We start from the raw sequence: 19,162 nt of genomic DNA, 5'->3' as shown, positions 1-19,162 counted from the left end.
GAAGGGGTGGAGGTGTCAGGAGCAGAGTGAGAAAGAGATACAAAGACACGCACAAAAACACTGCAGCAGCCTCCTTGTAAGGCTGGGTTCACACGAGCATGTTATATCCGTAATGGACGGAACGTATTTCGGCCGCAAGTCCCGGACCGAACACACTGCAGGGAGCCGGGCTCCTAGCATCATAGTTATGTACGATGCTAGGTGTCCCTGCCTCTCCGTGGAACTACTGTCCCATACTGAAAACATGATCACAGTACGGCATAGTTGTCCTGCAGCGAGGCAGGGACTCCTAGCATTGTACATAACTATGATACTAGGAGCCCGTCTCCCTGCAGTGTGTTCGGTCCAGGACTTGCGGCCGAAATATGTTCCGTCCATTACGGACGTTAACATGCTCGTGTGAACCCAGCCTAAGTGTTATATCTCACCCCAGTGCTGGATTCACAGCTACACTACTCATTACTGGTGTATAATGTCCTCCAGCTGCTGCTACTATATATATATATATATATATATATATATATATATATATAATGTGATAGAGCAGAATTATCCTCTTCTCTGTATGCAGTGTATAAAAATATGATTACAGTTAGTCTCTACCAACTAGCTCAGAGATATCTGAGAATTAGGGATAAAGCCTGAAGAAGCCTGCAGAGATTAATCCTGTAGGAAGAGGCCATAAATAAAAACACAATATGTAAATAAATATTAATTTCTTATTACCGCCTATTAATGGTGTGTGATCCTTAAATCTGCACCAATGAAAAGTATAGTATAAAAAAATAATAATAAAGTACCACAATGATCTTTTATAATCTATGAGGGACAGACTTGCAAAAAAAAACAAAAAACATAAGAACTAAATAATAGAATATTATACCCTAAATTGGACATGTAATATATCAAAATGAACAGGAGAATAAAAACTCTATTTTAGTGTACTGCTATATGATTACCAGGGAAATCAACTAGAGTTTAAAAAAGCATACTTTTTTCAAACTAGAAGCCTAATTATAAAATAGCGACAATTATGTGTATAAAAACATTTAAAACAAAATAAACCCGTATTGGTCACAAAAAAACGCTGCAAAAATCACGTTGAGAGAACAAAAGATAAAAAAGTCATAAAATAATAAAACGGCTAAACGGTGACTTTGCTTGGAGACCCAAAATACCCTGGAACTAAACTGGAGTTTGCTGTAGTTTTAGATTATGCCCCATGCACACGACCGTAATTTTGATCCGCAATTACAGACCGTAATTGCGGATCAAAATACTGATCCACTCATTTCTATGGCGCACAGACACCTTTCCATATATTTAGGGGAAGGTGTCCGGACCGTAAAAAGCATCCGTAACACAATAGGACATGTCCTATTCTTTGATTTGACGGACCGTGCTCCCATACTTTATAATGGGAGCATGGTCTGAAAATGCAGCGGGAATGTCCGCGGCTGACCGTGCCTGTAATCACGGGCCGTGATTACGGGCACGACCGTGTGCAGGGGACCTTAAAGTAACATTTCACCTTCTAAATAAAGGATAGCACCTGAGTTCATCTTTCATATTGGTTTATAGTTCTGCTTCTAATATGTGTTCCCACTTCCATAATTGTTAAACGAAAATTTACACAAGAATTAATCAAAGTTGACCAATCGCTCTGTGTCTGCTCCATATCTCTACAGAACACATTACAGAAACAGCATGAGATATGCATGCAGCATGTGGTAGTCACACATCTTAATTTTTGGAGATAAATAGTTAAAAGGGTTATCCAGGATTTTTCAAAATTGGCGGCAGGGCAGGGGATGGAATTACATACTAAACGAACAGTTACTGACCCCTGAAGTGCCAGTCACGTGCCGCTGTAGCCAATTGTTGGCTTCAGCTGTCACGTGTCGTTCATGGCAGCAGCACTGCTGAGGCCAGCGATTGGCCGCAGCGGCACATGAGCAATGAACAGCTCGTGACCGCTGCAGGATCTTCTAGAACCATAGTAGCGGCAAAGGGGACTTCAGCGGTGGGCACTACAGGGAGTGAGTATCTGTTAAGGGCCTTTTACACCGGCCGACAATAGGCCGGTGCAGCGAACGCCGATCAACAAGACATCGTTGATCGCAGCTCGTTTGCTCCTGTCACACGAGCGGCAGTTACTCCGGTCGCTCGTCCTCATACATTATTATCATGTCGTCTGCACGTCTCCCTGCTTACACAGGGACATGTGCTGCCGACAACGATAATATATTTCTTTTTTATAACGATACGGTCAGCAGATGATCAAGCATTTGCTCGTTCATCTGCAGATCGCTGCCCTGTGTAAACATCGGTATCGGTATCGGTATCGGTAACGAGTGTTGTATGAAACGCTCGTCTGCACGATAATCGCCCAGGGTAAAACCCCTTTAAGTTTACTATATAATTCTATCCCCTGCTCTGCTGCCAATTTTGAAAAATCCCAGGTAACCCCTTTAAATAAGTTATTTGTAGATATAAAAAAAAACTTTTTGCTAGGCAAACACAATAGACTTTTTGTAGCTGCCCCTTTTTCAAGGGACCAAAGGTAATTGGACAATTATCTCAAAAGCTATTTAATGGACTGCATGGGCTATTCCCACGTTAATCCATCATCAATTAAGCAGGTAAAAGGTCTGGAGTTGATTCCAGGTGTGGCATTTGCATTTGGAAGCTGTTGCTGTGAACCAACAACATGTGGTCAAAGGAGCTCTCAATGCAAGTGAAACAAACCATCGTTAGGCTGAAAAAAATGAAGAAATCCATCAGAAAAATAGCACAAATGTTAGGAGTAGCCAAATCAACAGTTTCGTACGTTCTTGAAAAAAAAAAAGAGGCCTGGACGTCCGCGGAAGACAACAGTGGTGGATGATCGCAGAATCCTTTCCATGGTGAAGAAAAAACCCCTCAGAACATCTACCAAGGTGAAGAACACTCTCCTGGAAGTAGATGTATCAGTATCTAAGTCTACCATAAAGAGAAGACTTCATGAGAGCAAATACAGAGGGTTCACCACAAGGTGCAAACCCTTAATCAGCCTCAAAAATAGAAAGGCCAGTTTAGACTTTGCCAAACAACATCTAAAGAAGCCGGCCCAGTTCTGGAACAGCATTCTTTGGACAGATGAAACTAAGATCAACCTACCAGAATGAAGGGAGGGAGAAAGTATGGAGAAGGCTTGGAACGGCTCATGATCCAAAGCACACCACATCCTCTGTAAAACATGGTGGAGGCAGTGTGATGGCATGGGCATGCATGACTGCCAAAGGCACTGGGTCACTAGTGTTTATTGATGATGTGACTGAAGACAGAAGCAGCCGGATGAATTCTGAAGAACTCAGGGATATATTTTCTGCTCAGATTCAACCAAATGCAGCAAGGTTGATTGGACGTCGCTTTACAGTACAGATGTACAATGACCCAAAACATACTGCGAAAGCAACCCAGGAGTTTTTGTTTTTTTAAGACAAAGAAGTGGAATATTCTGTAAAGGCCAAGTCAATCACTAGATCTCAACCCGATCTAGCATGCTTTTCACTTGCTTAAAGAGGCTCTGTCCCCACTTTATAAGTGGCCTAGCTTGTACATAATATGATCGGCACTGTAATGTAGATTAAAGCAGTGTTTTTTTTTTAGAAAAACGGTCAATTTTGACATAGTTATGACCTATTTTAGATTTATGCTAATGTCTTTCTTAATGCCCAAATGGGCGTGTTTTTATTTTTGACCAAGTGGGTGTTGTGGAGAGAAGTGTATGACGCTGACCAATCAGTGACCATTCAGCGTCATACACTTCTCCCCAATCTGTTTTGAACAGTTGCACATTAATTCTGTCTTCATCTCATAAACAGATTTCTCCTTGAGTATATATACACACCAAACGAATATAAGGAAACTGATAGTTTTTAATTGTAATAACGAACTCCCATTTTTAGAAACTATTTTTTATGAGATATGGGCACAGAGAAATGCCTGGGTTTATGCACAGATTTCCTGTTTTTTACAAATAAGCCATTACTGCAGGCAATGTATAATAAGCAGTCCTGAATTTCTATTTTTATAAATTATTATGAATATTTTTTATACCTTTTTATGTCCCTCTAATTACAAAGCAATTGAATATGAGTGATGATAATTAAATCTCCATCCTACACCTTCCCTTTTTGGGTGGAAAACGGGATATACGGAGGATCAATATGGAAAGAGTCACAAATTGATTCAAATTAAGTATAAGTACGATATACACTACAGACAATACATAGATAAGCAAAGTGATAACATTGTTTTTATAAATGCATGCTTATATATTTTTATTTCCACTTTATAAATGGGAATAAATATTGATCAGATGCAAATTTTTGGACGCTAATTCATTACAGCAAAACTCCAGAATAAATTCTAAGAGTTGAAAATATTTCTACGAATAGATGCATATGAATAATGTTAATAACATGTATTGTTTTGAGTAAACCTGATGTTAAAATTTTAAGCAGAGGGTTTCAATCCTGTAACGGCTTCTGAGATTTTGAATGAAAAATCAACTGCTGTGCATCGGTTCTTTCCCGGTTTTTTACTGCATATATGTGCACATAACACGTGCAAACATTGTTAACTGACCTGATGAAGGGACCAGTCCGGTCCAGAAACGCGTCATCGTTTGAATTAAAGATCTCCTTGATCAAACTTACCTGGCCTCGTTCCTTGTCCTCCTGAGCCTGGCGCCGATACCATACTGCTCTTTTCCTGCTCTTTTATCTTCTTTTTACTGTCAGGACACTTCAGTAACGTTAATATGTGTGTATGTGGCTGCACATAGTAAATAACGCAGGATCACTGTGCAGAGTAAATGAATGGGGAGAAGTGTATGACGCTGATTGGTCACTGATTGGTCAGCGTCATACACTCCCCTGTACAACGCCCACTTGGTCAAAAGTAAAACCACGCCCAGTTGTCTATTAAGAAAGTCATTAGCATAAAGCTAAAATAGGTCATAACTTGGTGAAAATAGATCGTTTTTCTAAATAAAAAACACTGCTGTAATCTATATTACAGCGCCGATCACATTATGTACAAAATAGAGCACTTATAATGTGGTGACAGAGCCTCTTTAAGACATAACTTAAGGAAGAATGACCCACAAACAAGCAACAACTGAAGACAGCTGCAGTAAAGGCCTGGCAAATCCTCACAAAGGAGGAAACCCAAATGAGGAGGCTGTGTAAAAAAAATGGTTGCAATTCCTAAACCTTTCACAGGATATTTTTGTTCAAATACTTGAATTATTAAACCTGAAAGTCTACACTTCAATAGCATCTCAGTTGTTTCATTTCACATCCAATGACGTGACATGCAGAGCCCAAATCATGAAGATTGTGTCACTGTCCAAATGATTTTGGACCTAACTGTATGTAAGCTGATTCAATTCACTGACTACAAGCAGAGTTCGTGGTGAAGAATGTAAATGTTATTAGAAAGTGGCAGACCTTTTCATTAAGCAATGAATAAGCTTTATTTACATTAAAAAAGACACAATTTAATATCGCCAAAGTAAAGTCTGCTGGGTAACCCTAGTTTTACAGTCTCCTAATACTAATAATCTTACAATTGAGTCATTTCCCAAAAGATCTTAGATGGATTCAGATCTGATATTGAAGCAACCTATATTGAATCTATTATTTGTCTCCAGAAATTGAGCGCTAAGTTGAGATGCATGCCTCCAATGTAGAAATGTTGTGTAAATGTTAATTTCTTTCTTCTTACTTGATATTTAGCTCATCCAGTCTTTCCACTGATCAAGAATGTCACTGCTGCGGAAACCTCAGCTACTGTCGTGTGGAATTTTGAGAACATAGATACCAAGCTCTTTGTTAAATATGTAGAATTGAGTAAGAAACTATTTCAGTAAAATATACCCCTAGATTTATGTAACACCCCTTTAAGGCAACATGTCATGTTGAACATGCAGTCTGATCTGTAGGCAGCCTGTTATAGAGCAGGAGAAGCTGGACAGATTGATTTATATTTTTGTGGAAAAAGATTCAGTATAACCTGTATTTTATTCTTTATAATCCCTGTTCACTGTGGGCTTAGTATTCCAGTAGGTGGTCCTACTCAAAAAATTGACAGCCTTCTATTTATGAACAAGCATACAGAGATAGCTGTCAATCACTCAGTAGCACCACCCACTGGACTCCTAAGCCCAGAATAAGTAGGGAAGAAAACATGGCTCAAAATATATTAGGCTGAATTTAGATGAGTGTTTCAACCGACGCTCACTCTGGGAATTTATCCAGATCCAAATCATAGGTTTTATCGATATATCGGAGAGAAGTAAGAGTCACAGACATTGCTTGTATGCTCAAAAATACTTCTCTGAGGTTTATTGCCAAAAACAATTACAATAATATCTTTCAAAAGGGGAATAGGCTTGATTTCAGCCAATCATTAACAATATGACAATAACTCTGATTCAGCCAATAGCATACAATGAGAAAATTTCAAACTGAGCCAATCGCAGACATACAATACATTTCAAATGTAATATTATAATTTTTCATTAGATTACATCAAATTTAACACCTGCACATTTTGGTCTCTAAATGGAGGAGTGTGGGAGTTAATTGCATATATGTATGTGAATGATGGGATAGAGACAAATAATTAGGAATGTGATAACTTCATGTTTGGCTTCTGCTAACATATCAAGGTTACAGAAAGAACATACAGAGATTATATATTTCTTGCAAACAAAGCAGAAATAGGGGGAAGAAGGTCCTTGCAGATGGAATAGAAATGACATCTCTATATAATCCGGCATCCTGCTCGATAATTTATAATCTAATTTAATACAGAGAATATAAGAAAATTACCCATCCATCACAATATATATATATATATATATATATATATATATATAGATATATATATATATATATATATATATATATATATATAGATATATATAGAGATATATATATATATATATATATATATATATAGAGATATATATATATATATATATATATATATATATAGAGAGAGAGAGAGTTCAAAACAAAAGAAAAAACACAGTACTCAAAGCAAGCTGAACATTATTCAATGTGCACGTTACCAGCGAAAGGATGAATCAACTCCTTGGAATGAGATAAACAGCTGGAACAGAGGACGAGTAACAGCACCAGGACTTCAAAGTTGGAGATATGTTGGTTTATTCACCACAATGTGGAAAGAATGAGCAACATTTCGGTTCACACCTTTCTCATCTTCAGCTTGAGAAAGGTTCAGGTGTGAACCGAAACGTTGCTCATTCTTTCCACTTTGTTGTGAATAAACCAACATATCTCCAACTTTGAAGTCCTGGTGCCGTTACTTGTCCTCTGTTCTTGATATACTGTTCTTGACATACAGTATATATCAATCTGGTCATCTCCTCCTGCTCTATAACAGGCTGCCTACAGATCAGACTGCATGTTCTACATTACAGGTTCTAGCCAGAATACATCGTAAGATATTGCCACACAAGCTGAATTCATAGTATGGGTGAAATATCATACTTGATGCCTGAAGATTAGTGAACTGGGACCAATGATGTATGATCTTAAATGGGAACACATCTATTGTGAGTGTAAAGCAAGACAAATGGAAGTCCCTTTATGTCTACTATTCTTACTATATAGAATTCAACCAAAAATCTTAAACTGTAGCATTGGGTGAAATTCACTTCGCTAAACTAAAATCCACTTAGTATCATAATGTATCTTAATAAAGTTTTACTTGCATGCTACTTTAGTTCAATTGATCAGAACCTCACACATTGAATATGGATAATGAAATAAGTTATTCCTATGTTGTCTAAAATTCTTCTAGACAAAGAAGACTGGAAAGAGGAAACTATAAATGGTACTCGGAGCGCCTTTGTATTAAAGGGTTTATCTCCTGGAACATCATATAAAGTTCTGGTTTATTCTGATGATCATGCAGATTTGTATTCAGAAGAAACATTTCAGACAGGTCCAGGTGAGGCATTTGTGCAGAACTCATGTGCCTCAACACAAATCCCTAAGGGACACCTCCATGTTTATAGAGGGGGAAAAGCAATCGGTTGTAGAATTTTCCCTCATGAATGAACAGGACAGTTGATGAAAAGTTACGTATTTCTTGTGTGAATAGTGTATCTCTTGGCAACACGTACAGTATGGACTAGGAGTAGTGATGGTGTTCAGGTTTGCATCTCTTCTTGGTATTTAAATGTTCCATCAACTATGTCAACGTGTAAGTTACACTGATCTGTTATTTTTCATATGCAATATCTACAGGTATTTCTAATACACCTGGAATTACTGAAAAGCACATGGAATCCGAGGCTTTGGGTGGAAATGTTTAGTTTTTTTGGAGTAGATGGTCTAATGCATTGGATATGTTCCCTGTATACTTAGAGCATTAATACTTCGACATACATGTCACTTATAAACACAATACACCATTTACTTATGGTTAACTGAGGTTAAATTGGCATCATTTTCTTTGTAAATAGAGATTTAAAGTGTAACTAAACCTTCAACAAACTTCTGATATTTCATAGTGACATGTCAGAAGCATTGATCAGTGGAGGTTCGAGCACTGAGACCCCCACCAATCGCTAAAACTAAGCTGCAGAAGCGCTCGGGTGAGTGCTGAACCGCTTAGTTTCTGATCGGCTTTTTCCGGAAAGCCGATGCAGCGGTGTACGGACCCATAGAATTTCTATTGAGTCCGTACACAGTTATGTCGGCTTTCCGAGAAAAGACGATCAGAAACCAAGTGGCTCAGCGCTTACCCGAGCGCTTCTGCCGCTTCGTTCTAGCGATTGGTGGGAGTCTCAGTGCTTGGACCCGCAGCAATCAAAACTTCTGACATCACACATGACATGTCAGAGGTTTTTTGAAAGTTTAGTTACCCTTTAATGATAGTAGGGTGGATATCACATAAATCAACCTGCAAAAGATGCTGATACGGTATAAAATTACCCATGTATAGATAAGGGGCAGGCACACGACTTTTCCACATGCAAGGAACCTGTACATTGGCACATGACTTTGCCATGTACATCGACCCATAGAGCCCCTACAGGTCCGTATAATGCACCCATAGGCACTCTCTGCCTTTGTATAGTTCCTCTATGAGAATACCTCCATAATATAGCATGCGTTGGAGCAAGCCACAACTGTGTTTCTCACAAATCCTGTATGAATCTATGAGAGGAAAAACAAAAATATGTATGCCTCCTTATGAAATCGGAGGCTCATGTAAGGTACAGTACTGGCCCATAGTAGTCTGAGTATTGTATTACGGATCCATACAACACATATCCGTTATTTAGCAATGTGTATAACCTAATTAGTCTCTCCAATTCTATGGGTCATATAAAACAAAATGAGGCGTAATCAAATGATGGTCTTGGGAAAAATCTCTCATGTTTATAGTATAGAAATTGTCCCTATAACATCATGTACATTGTTTTTCTTGAAGTAAGAGTAAATACATTTCCTACAGTCATTTCAAACAATTGGATCTGGAAATAGGCCAAGCAATACAAGGGAAGCATACATCTAAGTTTTACACTGGGCATATGTTGTTAGTGATGATACAATGATCTCTATGTAATATCTTATATTGAGTGCTTTTTGATATAACTAGAATGTTCCCCAGCAGCATTTAAAAAAAACAGGATCCTGACCTGTCCACAGAGTTTATGGCAGCACAGAGTATTTCAGGAGCCGCGTTCTGGTCCCGTAGGTAAACAGGGTAGCAGCACTGCGAAGGCCGCACGGAGAATTCACCGGCGGTCAGGATAGAACGTAGCAGCTAGATGAGGGGAACACACCCAGCTGCTAAGTGAGACACAGCAGGGCGCGCTTCCAACACAACCGTGCTGTTAGCTATACAGCAGATGTTGAGGAGTGTATGATGCTGACTGGTCACGGATTGGTCAGCGTCATACACATAAACACGCCCAGTTAAAAACACAATACACGCCCAGTTGGACATAACGAAAAAAAAACGCCCAGTTGTCCATTAGAAAGGCTCATTTGCATATATATATATATATATATATATATATATATATATATATATATATATATAAAATAGCTCATAACTTGGCCAAAAATGAACGTTTAAAAGAAAAACAAAAAACGTTACTGTTCTCTACATTGCAGCGCCGATCACATGCAATAGGAGATAGGGGTTTGAGAATCTGGTGACAGCCTCTTTAGCCTGGGCTCCACAAGCCACAACTTGAAATGTTGGCAATACATATATTTATCCTTTTAGCACATATGAAATATTAGTTAATGGGATTGTGTGAAATCTGCATAAATATAACATATACGGTAGATTATCTTGACCAAAAACAAAAAAGGGTTTTGGATATATTTGGATGAGCATAACTAATCTGAGTTACTGACCAGCATCCTCTGCTCTGATGCATCCTTTTCTAGTGGGCCTTGCAAGCAGAGGTTTAGCTGTAGGGTGTGCAGTGGTAGCACTCGCCCCTGGACGCCATACAGTAAGAGGACATCAGTGCTATTAATGGGCAGAGTAGAGATGTGATGTCATTTTTGTAATTATTGAATACAGAATTAGCTCACTTTATAAAGAAGCACTTCACTTTTCCAATTTGTATATATATTTTATGTATTGGCACATGAAGGTTAGAATGTATGCATTGGGGTCCATGATTATGCCTCTACTAGAAAATCAAATAACAATTAGAAAATTCTGTATGTACAATCCTGTCATTTGTAAAAATGTAACTTGAGATTTTCTAAATATTGAAAACAGGTTTTATTTACAAAAAAAGTTTGTGTTCTAGATATTAAATATTTACTATGTGGATGGACTGGCTGCTGGCACATTCAGTGATAACTGTAGATTAGTCATATTTATATACTTGTAGTAATCTTTATATATTTGTAATAAGATATTAACTTTTCTAATTAAAGAGGATCTGTCACCTCTCCTGACATGTCTGTTTTAGTAAATAATTGTATTCTCCATGAAAAAACACCTAGCATCCTTTTATTGAACTCTATGTTGTACAGTTCCTCGGTTATTCCTCCTAGAAATGTATGAATAAATTGGCAACTGGGTGTTACCCGTTGGAGGTGTGTCCCTACACAGTCTGACAGTGTCCAATCAGTGCTGTCAGCATCAGATTCTGTAGGGACACACCTCTTTGACAAAGGGAATGGTAACTCATTCAATTTATTCATACATTTCAAGTTGGTATAACATAGAAACCGAACAATGCAGTGTTGTTAGAAAATATGTTCCTGGATTGGGAATTCATAAAATAGACCTGTCAGGAGAAGTGACAGGTCCTCTTTATGGCTCTGTTTACACTTCGTCTGAGGCTCTATTCGGAGCCTCCATCATCAACATCCCCAAAAGTCACAGGGGCTTGTCGAGCGCAGTTGGTGTCTGGCGTGTGACATATCCGGCACTCCGTCATTTTCATTTTTCTGCACTTATAACAGAGCAGAAAATTAGAAATTTTAACGGTAGTGTGAACTCAGCCTAACTCTGTGTCCAGTAAAGTTAATTTTCTATAAACGACACTAATATGTTATATTAAAAATGTAATCGTTATCCCCTGTGGGCAAATTGGATGTATGCAAGTACAGTATATACTTGTCCCTTAGTCATAATATAAAGATTACCATTATATGTAGTGGGGAGCTATAAGATATAAACTATTATAAGCCTCATTTAGCAATACTGTCTAAAAGTAAAACTGGCCTTGTTGTCCACAGCAACCAATCAGAGTGCAGTTCTTAATTTTCCAGAGCATACTAAGTAATAAAAAGCTAAGTACTAATTGGTTGCCATGGAAATAAGGATATCTTTTTTTCTTTTAGACAGCTTTGATAAATGAGGCCTATTGTCTGTGACATAGCTTTACTATTTCCAATACAATAATATGGGGTGATACTTTACTGATAAAGTAGTGTGATGTTGATATTTATTGAGTGGCAGTTTCTAAGAACTGGGAAATGTAGGCAATGTAAGAAAAAGTAAAGTGTGAATGTGTAAATGGATGTTTTCATGAACTAGTTTATGGCAGCAGAGTGCTGCGATATTCTGAGGATGATAATAATAATGGTCACGTTTTAGCCATAAAATATTTCCTGAGCTAGTCACCATAGCCTAATATCATAGTATTCATTTCCAGAAATCTTAAAGGAAGGGTACAGCAGACCTGTGATGAATGTCTAGTAGTACGTTATAATACTTTTATGAACTGTATGGTCTTAATGGAATAGTACATGGCTGTCTCAATGGTATTTATTGCATGTCATGTATTTTTGTATTGTACTGTTAGAAAACAATAACCATCTGTTCAGTAACATTTTGCTAGTTTTGGGGAGACCATTGATATCTCAATTTATAGTTTGTCTGACATGATTAATTTTACAAGGAGAAAATGTTATAAGATAGTTTTACTTCTCTTCTGATTATTTGTATATGTTTAGTTATTTTAGATAAAGTCTAACCTGCACTTTTTGTATTAACCAGTAATTATTTGTACTTTTACTTTTTTTTAGCTATGGCCAGTCGACAAGTTGACATTGCTACACAGGGATGGTTTATTGGCCTGATGTGTGCTGTGGCTCTCCTTATTTTAGTTCTACTGATTGTTTGTTTTATACGAAGAAATAAAGGTGGAAAATATCCAGGTAAGGCAGGAAGACTTTTTTTTTTTTTTTTTTTAAAAAGATTTGGATGTTTATATACATATATTACTATGATTGAAGTAGCAGTAGTGTGAATGTGAACATTGATGTGTATGAGGACACAATCTCCTTATGACAAGGCTGAATCATCAGAATAAAGGCAGGGAAGGTATGTTGAGAGAGGAAATAGGAAAATCACTTGAGGGCCACATATATTTTTTTATTTAGGGGTGAGTCCTGGAGAATTACAGGGTATTCTTCCCTTCTAACTGCATGGAAAGTACAGAGAGAAAGTCTTTACACGTCCGCTGATGATTCATTTTCATAGTAACATTTTAATTACAAATATATTAATGTCATTATGTTACCATTGTCATCTACTTGCAAAATCCAGAATATGGATAGCTTAGGGCACTAGTATTTTAAGCCTTTAAGACAGGGGTCTCAAACTCGGCCGCATAAATTGGCCGCACATAGAAAAAATTTGAAGTTGGCGGGCCACATTACTTTCAAATCTGATACAATACAAAATTATGGTTAATAATTAGTTATTTGAACTACTATAACAATACTATAATAATACCACTAGGTTTAAACTTACCGGAAATTTGCGAGTTTACTCCACGTGCTTATTTAAACAATCCAGTTTAAATGTTGCTAAATGCAGTCTGGCTGCTCAGTTGGCAGCGTTTGGCAGACACAAAAATTTCAAGATTGGGCAGTGCCTTTTATATAGTGCCACATAGACCTTTGTAGATAATGCCACAGTGCCCTATGTAGATAATGCCACAGTGCCCTCTGTAGATATTGCCACAGTGCCCTCTGTAGATAGTGCCACAGTGCCCTCTGTAGATAGTGCCACACCCGCTGTAGATAATGCCACAGTGCCCTCTGTGGATAGTGCCACACCCCCCTCCCCGATAGATAATGCCACAGTTCCCTCTGTAGATAGTGCCACACCCCCCCCCGATAGATAATGCCACAGTTCCCTCTGTAGATAGTGCCACACCACCGTAGATAATGCCACAGTGCCATCTGTAGATAATGCCACAGTGCCCTCCGTGGATAATGCCACAGTGCTCTCCGTAGATAAAGCCACAGTGCCCTCTGTAGATGATGCCACAGTGCCCTCTGTAGATGATGCCACAGCGCCCTCCGTAGATGATGCCACAGCGCCCTCCGTAGATGATGCCACAGCGCCCTCCGTAGATGATGCCACAGCGCCCTCCGTAGATGATGCCACAGCGCCCTCCGTAGATGATGCCACAGCGCCCTCCGTAGATGATGCCACAGCGCCCTCTGTAGATGATGCCACAGCGCCCTCTGTAGATGATGCCACAGTGCCATCTGTAGATGATGCCACAGTGCCCTCTGTAGATGATGCCACAGTGCCCTCTGTAGATGATGCCACAGTGCCCTCTGTAGATGATGCCACAGTGCCCTCTGTAGATGATGCCACAGTGCCCTCTGTAGATGATGCCACAGTGCCCTCTGTAGATGATGCCACATTGCCCTCTGTAGATGATGACACATTGCCCTCTGTAGCTAATGACACAGTGCCCTCTGTAGATAATGCCATAGTGCCCTTTGTAGTTCGTGCCACAATGCCCTCTGTAGATAGTGCCACAAAGCCCTCTAGAGAATGCCACAATGCTCTCTGTAGATAGTGCCACACACACCCACATGTAGATAGTGTCACCCCCCTATAAGTAGCTCCATTAGGGCTCCCTCTAGGAGTGGAATCCCCAGTCAGAGTGTTGCCCACGCTCTGGCCAGGGATTTCTCTGCTGGAGGAGCCCCTGAAGTCACTGTCCACAGAGCGGATAGATAGCTGCATTAGGGCTCACTCTAGGAGTGGAATCCCCAGCCAGAGCGTTGCCGATGCTCTGGCCAGGGATTCCTCTGCTGGAGAAGCCCCTGAAGTCACTGTCCATAAATGGACAGTGACGTCAGGAGATCCTCCTGGACCGGATTCCCCGGCCAGAGCTTTGCCAATGCTCGGGATATATGGACAGTGCCGGCCCGACCATCGGCAACTCTCTGGTTGGGGATTCCACTCCTAAAGGAAGCCCCAATGGAGCTAACTACAGTGAGGGGGGTGTAGTTCTGTCAACGGGGTGGGGTGTGTGGGGCGCTATCTACAGGGGGCTGTGTGGCCATTGCTCACCTACCAATGATCCAGCAGTGCGGGAAAGGGACGGCGCTCCTTCATGATGTCGTGAAGGAGCACCAGCGCGCTCCTCCTTCGTCCTGCTTTCTCCTCTCCAGAGGAAGCATCGGTGCCGCTGGCCGACTGTTTTAGATCCCTGCTTTAAGAGGACCTGTCACCTGCCCAAAAAACTGCAGCTGACATCTCATTTAGATTTCCGGCAGCTGACAGATTCTGGCCCTTTTTTTTCTTCTAGCTTCCACCATTCCTGAGATATTAGTGCTGTTAGTTTTTGTGCCCAATATGAAAATTCGGCTTTTGACTGTCAAGTGAGCATTTACCCCTTTGCAAGTGAATGGTTTCATGCACCCACTTGACAGTCAAAGGACTCATTTGCATATCGGGCACCAAAACTAATGGCACCGATATCTCGGGAACGGTTGGGCTTGAAGAAAAATTAAAAAGTGCCAGAGGCGCTGTCAATCTAGCGGAGATGTCATCTGACGTTTTTTGGGCAGATGACAGGTCCTCTTTAAGCTGCCTTTAACTTCCTCAGGATGGCATTCCCTTTTGTACAAGATCTGATTCTTGTTGTTACCTGTTCATGCTTGTCCCCAGGGCTAAAAGAAGCTGTCACTAAATGAATGTAGTGTCCTAAATGCAAATGAAATGGCAGAGCAGTCAGAAGAACAAAAGTGATTTATGTTTGTTGGAGCCAAACCCTTGTATTTTATATAATGGCTGTTTCCATTTAATGTACTATAGTTCTGTACATATTCATTTATCATTCACGTGCTACATCCAGTGATTTTGTTAATTTTTTCTTTTAAATAGTTAAAGAAAAGGAAGATGCCCATGCAGACCCTGAAATCCAACCCATGAAAGAGGATGATGGAACATTTGGTGAATATAGGTAAGAAATTGTTCCTGTCACAAATGTTTGCTTTTACATGCAGCCTTTCCAAGAAGCTGCTGAAAAACAGAAAGCAACTGTACCAATGGAAAGTCGATTTAACGATATATAAAACCACTCGGGGCTGGAAATACAGTAACATTTTAATAAAAGATTTTTCTTATGATAGATTTTGTTGATTTCTTTTCCCTAGGTGATTATGTTTTCTTTATTTTTCTATGGAATATGTAGGTTACTTGGAAGGTAAGAGTGGACATTTGCAACCCTACACTGCAGTGGCTTTTTACAAAACTTGATGTCTTTACCTACTAGTTTCTTGTCAGTAGTTACAGATGTTTGTTCCTATGAATAAAATCATATTACACAATCAATAAAGATCGGAATTAGGGATTATTATGAAAACAAACAAAAAAAACATTCCTTTCTGTGTCCCACTTTGATCTTGCAGACACAAGAGATTTCTGAAAATCAGGTCATAATTCGAGCTCAACTTATTGCAGGTGTTACACATATGCAGTAACCCATAGACACCAGGTTCATTTTTGCAATGGGTTAAAGCATGTTTGTGCTGTCTGTATAAGCCTGGTTGTTGGAAATTGTAATAGTTTGCATGTTTGTTTTATGATTGTAATAAGCACAGCATTTCTAAACTGAGTTATTTCTCTACCAGTGATGGAGAGGACCACAAACCACTTAAAAAAGGAAGCCGGACTCCGTCAGACAGAACTGTGAAAAAAGATGACAGTGATGACAGTTTGGTGGATTATGGAGAAGGAGTAAATGGGCAGTTTAATGAAGATGGCTCCTTCATTGGACAATATAGTGGCAAAAAAGAAAAAGAACCTGTAGAAGGCAATGAAAGTTCAGAGGCTCCATCTCCTGTCAATGCCATGAATTCCTTTGTGTAGTCATAGTTTAGTCATCATATTCTCTTTTGCAAGCTGCCACGTTCCATTTGATGCCCTCAGCTCTGAGCCAATGGTCCACGCGACGTAGACATATTCATATATTGAACAGTACTTTCTAAATGCAAGCTCTTGTAAGTGGTACTGGATGTCGGTGTGATGGTACAACATGGTCATCTTTTTGTTCAGAGTGTATTGTTTTTCCACCGTGTGCAGAAACATGCACAGAATCTACAATGTAGCAAAATGAAGTAAGCCTAAAATCCTGTTTCTTATATGAACGTATAATGCATGAAATGATCCACATTTCACTTACCAACCAGTGTATGTAAGCCATGGTTTGGTCCTTTGTTATGCAGTCCTTGGTCAGACACCTGGGTATAGAGTCCGTTTAATTTGTCAGTATTATAGTAGTGTGTGTAGAACTTCAATGTCTACGTGGACATTGCTGGTGAAGTTGGTGAATTTATTGTATACTCTACCACGTCTTTATAAAAGACTAGAACGTAAATATATCTATATGGCGGCTAAATAATTTAAGTATGACACTTGCATTTGCTGATGCTTACTCAGTCCCAAATATATTTGCTCCCATTATTTCATAGCCTTTTCAACTTATAAAGTATTATACGTACAGTGTTGTTTTTTTGTACACCGTGTATAAACCAGGCTATTTAAATTTCGTAAAGTCATAAGCTTTGCAATGCATTCTGGGATTTGTATTTTTCACAGTCACTGAGGGGACATTGGAAGACCGACTGGTTTCAGGAACCCCCATTCATATTGTTCAGTGCCTTTATTTGATATGCATTCCATAATGCACTGCTCTGCTGGGTATGTTGGCACAGTAAAGTCAGACTGATGAACTACAGTATCGTTTTTGCCAAAAATGTAAATTGTGTATATGATAAAGATGTTATAAAAGCATTATTGGGAAAAAGAAATCTCTATTGTAAAATGAAATTGTCTATATGCTGCTGCAGGTCCATTGTTTACTGACATTGCAATGATCAATGTCCTTGATCACATTGAGAAATGAAAGCACAGTATGTACTGAGACCCATATATCGCTTATAAATGAGCCCATGTGTTTTTCACTGGGTGTTTTAGTGAATATCGGCACCTAGGACTTGTACAAAGATATCTACTTTAGATCCCACTAGAGCTAAAGATCAAAAAAACGGAATGAAATCCTGCAAAAGAGAACTCTACTCACAATGATTGGTAGAATGGATGGATGTCACTTGTGACAAACTATATTTATCTTGACTACGTAAACTATTTCAATACTGTGGTTTAGCTTCATATGAAATTATATAACAGCCTATGGTTGAAGCAATGCTCAGTTTCATTTGCCAATACATTGCATTTTCATAACTTGCATCAAGTTTAATTTTAAGTAAGCTTTTATATGTAGATATTTTGTTCAATTTGTAAATATACAGAAAGATTAGATGCATTTATGCTTGTAGATGTTACAGAGAAATAAAGCAAATGTTATGTTGTACTGTGTAAGAAGAAATATAGCCAACAGAGTGCATGGTATTTTCAAGTCATCTACTTAAATGCATATATTTTGCTGTGAAATGACATAGTGAACTATTGTATTTACTGCAGACTTCTTTAACTTGTGCCAGTATGTTACATTTTGCCATTCCTCCTCTCAGACATTATAGGAATAAAGCACAAGTTTGGCAGCTGTGTATACACGCCTGTCCTTTCCTTCATATACATTCTGTATCAGTCCTTTAACTCTTGGGATATATTTTGGTGTCTTAATAGGCCCTGAACAGAGCAAATAAATTATATATCTCAAATTTCAAAGCACAACTAGGCAGGATCCGGTGAAGAAGAGACTTCAATAGCTTATCGGTGGCTGTGATGGTCTTTTATCAAGGGGAAATCACTGTGACATAATTCTGTGTGTTGTCAATTTATATAGCAAAAGATGTGTCTGCTTGTCAAGGTCACCTGTCTGCGTCCTTAAAGGTAGCATATTCTTCATATTGTGACTGCCGTGCTTTATAATTGACACACGAGAGCATGAGAATTGTGCCTTAGTCCTTGATCAATGACCTCCGGACAAGTAACACATGCTAACACAAGCTGTGCATGTTATGGTTCACCTGCAGACTCTCTTGTGTAAAAACAACATTTTGTATATTAATAAATGTATTCAAGTTTCAGCTGCTTTGTGAATGTGTCATTTTCATTTCTTCTTGAAAGAATTACGATTTAAAATGTTAAGGGATGTTTTGATTTTTGTCCACGTTTCCCATAGTCATTTGGTTTTTTCCATCAGCAGAAGCTCTATAAATTTACACCTGTGTGTTAAAATGTGGTTTCTTGTAAAACGTTTTTTATTACACTTATTGTTTGACAATGATATGACATCATAAGCAGATCGGAAAAAACATTTAAATGACAGTCCGCTGTGTTATGAGTTAAATGGGCATTCCAATGATCT

At 38.9% G+C, this 19,162-nt stretch overlaps 1 protein-coding gene across 10 annotated transcripts in view; it reads left to right on the top strand.

The window, feature by feature from the left end:
* The window catches only part of NRCAM (neuronal cell adhesion molecule), a 220,649-nt gene extending 201,768 nt beyond the window's left edge, over positions 1–18,881 (top strand). For 5 of the 10 annotated variants that reach the window (XM_075857071.1, XM_075857068.1, XM_075857061.1 and 2 more), the window contains 5 exons: positions 5,787–5,900; positions 7,882–8,031; positions 12,600–12,731; positions 15,712–15,790; positions 16,461–18,881. In XM_075857071.1, the coding sequence (XP_075713186.1) occupies positions 5,787–5,900; positions 7,882–8,031; positions 12,600–12,731; positions 15,712–15,790; positions 16,461–16,698 (713 nt within the window). In that variant the 3' untranslated portion in view covers positions 16,699–18,881. The other 5 variants (XM_075857069.1, XM_075857067.1, XM_075857066.1 and 2 more) reach the window with 2 other exon arrangements.
* Positions 18,882–19,162: the final 281 nt, after the last annotated feature.

Source organism: Rhinoderma darwinii, chromosome 3, assembly GCF_050947455.1.
Source record: "Rhinoderma darwinii isolate aRhiDar2 chromosome 3, aRhiDar2.hap1, whole genome shotgun sequence".
In the NCBI taxonomy this organism is placed as follows: Eukaryota; Metazoa; Chordata; class Amphibia; order Anura; family Rhinodermatidae; genus Rhinoderma; species Rhinoderma darwinii.
The sequence above is the reverse complement of the archived record's forward strand: the minus strand, read 5'-3'. Positions and strand labels throughout refer to the sequence as shown.